Source organism: Vollenhovia emeryi, unplaced genomic scaffold (assembly GCF_000949405.1).
Source record: "Vollenhovia emeryi isolate VEMERY1.0 unplaced genomic scaffold, V.emery_V1.0 DF939136.1, whole genome shotgun sequence".
NCBI classification, from domain to species: Eukaryota; Metazoa; Arthropoda; class Insecta; order Hymenoptera; family Formicidae; genus Vollenhovia; species Vollenhovia emeryi.
In genome coordinates, this window is record NW_011967230.1 from 1,571,053 (window position 1) to 1,578,817 (window position 7,765).

Consider the following 7,765-nt stretch of genomic DNA (forward strand, 5'->3'; position numbering starts at 1 on the left):
AAAAAGCGTTTCGGTGAGGGCAATGTAACACTTTTATTTACAACAGATGAGTGTCAGATCTAGATTTTTTCTCGTCCGTCGGTTAAGTCTGCTCGTCGCCGCGTCTGAATAAACATATCTGATGTCTGCTGGGCCCACCCAGACACAGCCATTAAAACCCTTATGAGAAAGTCAGTTGCAATATTGTATAAGAAAACCTATTTTCCACCTGCACCTTTGTATTTTTCTCGAGATGGAGAGAAAGGACCGCGAGGAGGGAGGGAAATTGAAAAAAAGCAAACTTTCACGATAGATCTTGGTCGATATACATATATTTAAAGACATTTACGCGTCTGTACTTAAACAATAAATTGAATTTGAACATGATACACGCATGGCGCATGTTAAACAAATTTAATTAGCATTAAATATTTAATTCATTTTACATTTTACATTACACACGTTTCGCTACTAATTGCACATATTCCATTAGTAATTTGAAGAACACGTTTTTCATTTTCACTTTCGAACAATCGTGCTCTGTAATTTCTACATCAGACAACATTCTCTCAATTAAGATAAAAAGCACGATAATTTTATAATATAATAGTTGTGCAACGTCATCTTTATTTTTCTTCTTTCCGAGATATGAAACTTTGAAATCCAAAAACATCAAAGGATTAATAGGAAGCTAATAAAACCATTAACTTGATTTAAAAATTCTACTCCCTTTCAAGTTTAAAGTTTGATACCTCAAATAACAGAAGAAAATACAGAAGACTTGATATTTCGTATTTTATACACTTATTTACAGACTAATTTACACGATTGCTTTTACATCGCCATTGAATTATAATAAATACGCGATGATCTCAGACAGCTATTAGATGACGAATAAATCCAGTTATTTATGCATGTTAATGTAATTCCGAAGAACCAACCTTCTATGCGCATAAAGTGTGTACATAGATAGAAATGCAATTGAAAGTCTTAGAAATAACGTGTTAACACTAAAAGTATCGAACGATCATTTCTGACCGTTTCCAATTTTTTTAGATTAATATCCTGTCTCTTGTATAAAAGATAGGATTTTAAAATTTTGTGACTTTTCCTCAATCAAGCGATTGATCCAATGATTAATGAAAAGTCGTAAAATTTTAGAATCCTATCGTTTCTAGAAGAAATAAGATATTAATCTAAAAAAAAATAGCAACGGCCGCTAATGTGTGTTAAGTTAGAGTTGTTATTAAATGAGATATTAAAAAATGTCATAAAATATAACATCTAGTATAGGTGTAGTCAAATTTCGAATGTATTTTTAAGTTTTTCGCTTTAAAAAAATTATCATTATTAAAGTTATATAAAAACAATGTAAAATTTTTACACATATATACGATTTTCCTGTAGTCGAACACACTATTGCCCAAGTCTTTCAATTCATTTCTCGGGCAAAATGATAAACTTTCCAAAAAGAGTTTTTTGTATATTCCTCACGATATCTCTATCTAAAAAGTGTCATTCTCTAAATGATGATATTTTGCATCATTCTCTGAAGTACCATCATCTTCGTTTAGACGTGGAACGATAGTCGGTACTTCCAGAGAAGTCTATCGTTCACTTCTCGTCTTTGATCTTCGAAATTTGATTTGGATCGAAATCGGGTGTGATCGGGCTTTGTACCTGAACGTGGGTGGCATGTAGGGGTGGGCAGAGTAGCGGGTGGTACGGCAGGCAATAATACGGGAAACCGCCGAGCGCTTTGTTCGCGGGATGAATTTGCGGGCTCGACATTTGCCCGGGAAGTTGTCCGGAACCACGAAGAGGCAATCCCCTCAGATGTTCATCTGGGTGTACCAGGACGCGCACCGCCACACGCCTGGCGCTTCCAGAGTTCACGAGGGCGCCCAATTCCTGCTGTTGGCGCCGCTTGGTCTTATACCTGAAGTCAGTTAACGACAGTTGGTGAAATCGTAGTTGGAAGGGAAAAGATATTTTCCTTGTAAGAAAATTGACAAAAGTTACTTTTTCGAAATTATATTTCTCGAAACTTTCACATTAAATCTAGGAACATTACGACATGTGTGTAAGCATAGATAAAAGATTGCACCGTCGATTCTGAAACCAGATCTTCACTTGCGTCTCTGTTAGTTTTAAGCCACGTGCTAGGTCTGCCCTTTCCGGACCGGACAGATACTTTTGAGCGGCAAATCTTCTCTCCAGTTCATAGACTTGTGCATGCGAGAACGCTGCCCTGCTGCGCTTTTTTCTGTTCTGCAAACTTTGGCCTGAATTTTGCGATTCGTACGCGTCGTCCTCTGCCTCATCTGTAAGATAGGCGAACGAACCTCTATTTTATTAATAAAATTGCGATCTATTAGGTGCCGTGTGGATAAATTTTAATTAATAAAGGCTTAACAGATAAAGTTTTTATTATAACTTTCATATAATTTCAATTTTATTATTTATTAGCGTAAACTCTCCGCCATAGTCCGGGTTTTTTATGTCACAAAAGATCTAGAGGATGAAATCAGAGGGAGGGGTATTCAGGTTTGATGGTAGCTTATATTTTCCGCAGGGTCCTAGGGAGTATCTATATAAAATTTGATCCAGATCGATTAAAGGGTCTAAGAGTTAATAGGGAACAGGATACAGACAGACATTCTATTTTGTATATATATATATATATATATAATATAGATTACATTTGTCAGAATTTAACCCAGTCTAACGTGTATCTATAAATCGTTATAGCTCGTTTATTAAAAGAACAGAGCGTTTAAGCTTTCGCATATCGACGAATGGTGGAGTCTCATTTTTCGCATAATGCGAGCTTGCCGTTCAAATTCGTTTGCGGATAAATATTTAGATTTGCGCGAGAATCTGCAACTATACCGTAAGGCAATCGTTTAGCCCGAAAGTCGGAGTAACCATCAGCGAGCAGCCATAGAGACGGTGAACGATCGGAGAGAGAAAGAGCGAGAGAGAACCTCGCTTGCTTTTGATGTCTCGTACAAACATTAACACATGTACTCGCTACTCCGACATGTTTACGCTTCTGTTCCGCGGTAATTCTCCTCTAAGTTTAACCAGTGGCACTAGAGTACAATCGTATTGCAGATCACACTAGCTTCTTCTACTTGGCAACGCGCTTGATCCGCTACTTGGCGATACATACCTCTCATTACGAACAAAAAGTAATGTATATAAATTAGTAAACGAGATAACGTAAGTTATTTGCATCGCTAGGCGAAATAATTGTCCACACATATGCTTTGATTTTAAAGTGTACACTTGCAGATTCTTTTTATTCGTATTAACGCGAGGGAATTTTCGTGCATTTGAAACTGAAAATAATCTTAAATAAAATTTATCTTTTTGAAACTTCATTTCGATGTAAAGCTAAAGTTTTTGTCTCGAGCACTTTTCCTCGCGGAGGCGCGCCGATTAATTCGACTCTAACAGATTTCGAATTATTGACTTCATCTAGTAAAAAAACAATTAATATTTTGATATCTAAAAACGTTATTTTTAGCGTAGAAAAGATAATTCTTCTAAAGTCGCAATAATTTACCGTAATTTCGTTTTATCGTTTTATCAATAAAATGTATTCGGAGAAGAGCGAATGCTTTTACGTATTTTAAATTAATACGGGAAACAATTTGATAAATTTTTCTAAATTCGAGAGCGAATATAAATTGCGAAGTTGTCCAACAGTATCATAATTATTTCGCGCTCGAAACGCTCATCCTACGTCAATGTTTATCGTCGGTGGTCAGCAGGAGACGCGAAGCATTTAGAGAGATCTATATTTGATCACTTTCGACGTCGACTAGATGCCATCTCGTCCGGCTAATGCGTCCATCCTTCGGTGCTCGTCAAACATCCTATGGATGTTTATATCGAGTCTATATCGAGAGTTCAGCTCCAGGCGAGCAAGTGGCGTCGATTGACTCCGATTACATCGATGATCCTTCGAAACCACTAAAACACTTTTCGGCTCCTCCGTCGCGAAAGGACACGAAAATCGGGAAGGATTTTCTCTCAATTATTACCGTAATGAGTGGTTAAGAATTAATTTGTCGCGACAACGCCGATTCTACCCATTATCATATTAAATGACTGGAGAGATTTCCCCTCGAAAGTGGACTCGTAATTTTCTGAGTGCACCTTGAATCGGTGCCAGCTCGTGTCTACCTCTTCACCCTCGAACCGCTGCAAACAATATGCTGTCGTGCGGTTTCAGGTGACGATTCTTCGCTTAAGAGTAGACGCTCCTTCGTAATGTTAACTATTCTATATTTAATGATATTTGTATCACTTTATCTCGATAATTAAATTTTTATTTTTTCTATAAATGTTCTTCTCTAAACGCATCCTGAGGCCACTTTGTATCGAGTCTTATCGATGACTTTCCTAAGCTATTTAGTTTTCTTCTTAATAATGCAATATGTGCAATTGTAGAGACACAACACACAAAGTTATAAAATATTTCCAATTTTAATACATACAATAATTTGCTGAATCCGGGGTGAAGAAATTAATTCGGTTACGGTTAATGGCGATTGGAATCTTATGTCTTAAATGGTGAACAATGTACCTTTTACAAAGGTACATTGTTCTAAAGGAATACAAAATAAAAATCCTGCGTACATCCTATCATGAATGCTGTTAATCATGATTGATTTCACAAAGCAGTCAATGCGAGGGAGAGTATCTGTTTACCTTCATACTAAGATAACACTATTCCGCCACGTAATTCTATACTTTCGTATCAATAACGAGGGCGAATACTACGAAAAAAAAATGGACGCGGTACAGAGGGATGCAAAGGTAAACTGTCCTTATCTTGCGTGCAGTACATAACGTGCATACGGCACAAAACAGTTCAATTAATTAAATATAAAATATTGCTAGTTTATGGCGTAACACACTGACGCATTATATTTGCGTGCAATATGTAGCACAGCATGTATATAGCGCTAGCGGATGCAAACGATTAACTAAGAATTATTGCTATCCTATATGGAACACGTAGTGCTACATCTGTCACGAATAAATCAATCACGAACGTTTACTCGGAAATGGTTAGCGATCGTAACCTTGATCTAAAACGGTTTCGTCTAAACGGAGGTAATCCGCGAATCCTTGCGTGCTTGAGACACAGAGGAACAGAGTGTGGCCAGAGATCGAACAAGTGCAAGAAGTAGCCGGTACTCGTGACGTCTGCCGAGTCGAGTGCCACTTATGCTACTAAAATTACATTCAATTATGTTATCTGCGCTCGGGTTAACTTTAAAAACCCTTGAAAAGAGCTCGCCTGTTACGCGCGTATCTGCTCAAATGACCTCTTAAGCCCGCATCCTCGTGCCCGATACAAGACCCTCTGGCAGGTCACCATCTTCCAGGATCTTTAAGATATTGTCTTTGCTCGCGACGTGTTATGGATCGGATTGACTACTTTTGCGAAAAAAAAATTGATTTTACTTTCCTGGAGACTTTACGCGATTGAGAATAAATCGCTACGGTGCTTAACTCTAGAATTTTAAACATGGGTGAACTTTACGCAGACCAACATGAAGAAAGGTGAATTTTAAGGAAACATGTATTTCGTCTTTTTATTATAACTTTTTTCAACTTTGCTCAGTCGCAAAAATATGAGACATTAACAGAATTATCTCCCTCGATGTCTTCTACACTATTAAAAGAAGCTTTGAATTGCGGTTTCCTTTCCTTAGATTTTTTAGAATTACTTTCCTTAGAGTCGTGAATAAATGAAGATAAGCTGAGTAAACTTTAGTTTAAGATTTACTTAAGTTTTAGACACTTGGGATTCTAGAGTTAACATAATCTTCTAAATAACAATCTCTGTTTTGGAAGAAAATTCGATTCCGTGATTGCACATGAAGTTATTTACTAATTGCCGTTAGAGATTATTATTTGACTTAATTCGGTACTGCAGAAATAATGACGGAGAATTCAAACATATTGTTACTTTGACACTTCACTTCAGAATGAAAAGAAATTCGCGACGCGCTTCTTGTAGATGCAGAATTATGCGTGAATGCTTTCCATATTGCATGCGGATAGTTGATGACGTACCTAGATATTTATTTTTACTCATGTCTAAGGCTTCGTCCTGCTGTCTATGTGAAGTCTCCATCGGCTCTTTAACAGGCGGATACGCCGTCAAGTTTCCCAAAGTCTCGAAGTGATTCTTGAATGTTCCTTGGCTCAAGTGCGGGATGCCTCCGAAATTTGACAAATTCGCTTGCGCCAGGTTTCTTCTTAAGATATCCAACTCGTGCGCCATGCTTAACTCCGGAGTGGGCAGCCTCGGATAATGAATCACCTGATCATGATCGTAGCTTCCGTCAAGCTGCTCGTTCTCCACGCGCTCGTACTCGCGATTGTGTCTTCTCATCGGCGTGGAGACGGCGGCCTGGACTTTCTCCAGGTCGCATCTTCTTGAATCCGCGCAAGAATTTCTCCGGCTGAGGATGTCAGCGATACTAAAAGGGGTCGGTTGAAGGGGCTTCGGCGAGGCTTCGCTGCGTTTGTCGTCTTCCATCACGCCGCTTTGCTACTGTTCTCTTCCTCGCGACGATCGTAATGAGAGCTACTTCGAAACAACTCTTTCCGTGCTCTCGATGTCTCCTCTCTTCAGATCCTCTCGTCTTCCTCGATCTTCTTCCTCATAGTTACAATCGTCGTAGATTGTCCACGCACGGGAAAGCTCGTCCGCGTCACATGTTACGCATTCTCACCGTGTAAATTCACACTACCTTGTCTCTTCTTCACGAAAAACCTTGACTTCTTTCACCTTTATAAACTCGAAAAAAACAAACGGAAAGATTGTACGTTAACTTTCCTCAGCCACGCATGCTGTCGTTCTCGCTTGCCCGTTGTCGACACGTTGGAACGGAGGCTCGGCCGACGAATGTTAGGCGTCTTCCGCGTTCACATAATCCTTGGAGGCCCTCGAGCGGCCAGAGGCTCGCTGGTAGGCCGACTGGCGTTTATTAATTGTTATTCCCGAGTGCTCGACCCTTCCGATTCGAGTGTGCTTCGGTCAAGTGTGCTTGTCGCCCGCGGAGACTTATTTTTCGAATTACCACACTCAACCCGCAGCTCTCCCTTCCTCCCTCGAGAAGAGCCTCCCTCTTTCGCTCGACCAACCCCCACCTAAGAGACGCTTCGCCCTCTTCTCGCCCTCTTCTCCTCCCGTATCTCTTTCTGTTTTCACGAAGGTCTCCGTACCTTCCACGTAGACCTTCTAGGCGGTTTTGTCACCGAGAGATGCGAAGCTCGACGCTTATCAGATTCCGACGACGCTCTCATCAGCTATCGATCACTGTCTCACTGCATGTCATAGAAATGATCGTTCTCTTCTCTCCTTAACGAGCTCGATGACGTTCTTCTTTCGCCCACCCTCCCGATCTCGGCTCTCCTAAGCGAGCTTGCACGCGCGAATACCGCGCGTTCTGAGGTAGGTGGAGCTTTGGGTGCTCTACGTGCGATCGGACGCGATGCTTCCGTCACGACGCAAGCCTCGCCCTACGGCCAATCCACAGCTTTTCCCGCGACGTCGCTTTTCCACGGCGGCCAATCCAGGCGGAGGCACAGGTCGAGAAAGATTCTGCCGCGGAGTGGGATCGCGGGGGATTTTTAGATCATCGCGATCGACCCCGCCAGAAACGTACGGGCACTTTAGAGATTTTCTCGTTTTGTCATCCGTGTCAGCGAAGATGATAAAAGGCTGCTTAACTTCTTGCGACGGAGCAATCAC

At 40.5% G+C, this 7,765-nt stretch overlaps 1 protein-coding gene across 1 annotated transcript; it reads right to left on the bottom strand.

Moving 5' to 3' along the window:
- Positions 1-303: 303 nt before the first annotated feature.
- Positions 304-7,439, bottom strand: LOC105567606 (homeobox protein Nkx-3.2). The gene is made up of 3 exons (XM_012022587.1): positions 6,079-7,439; positions 2,087-2,303; positions 304-1,918 (listed from the first exon to the last, which is right to left on the bottom strand). Exons 1-3 carry the CDS (start codon positions 6,545-6,547, stop codon positions 1,594-1,596), a joined length of 1,011 nt encoding a protein of 336 aa, XP_011877977.1. The 5' UTR covers positions 6,548-7,439; the 3' UTR covers positions 304-1,593.
- Between the last annotated feature and the right edge of the window lie 326 nt (positions 7,440-7,765).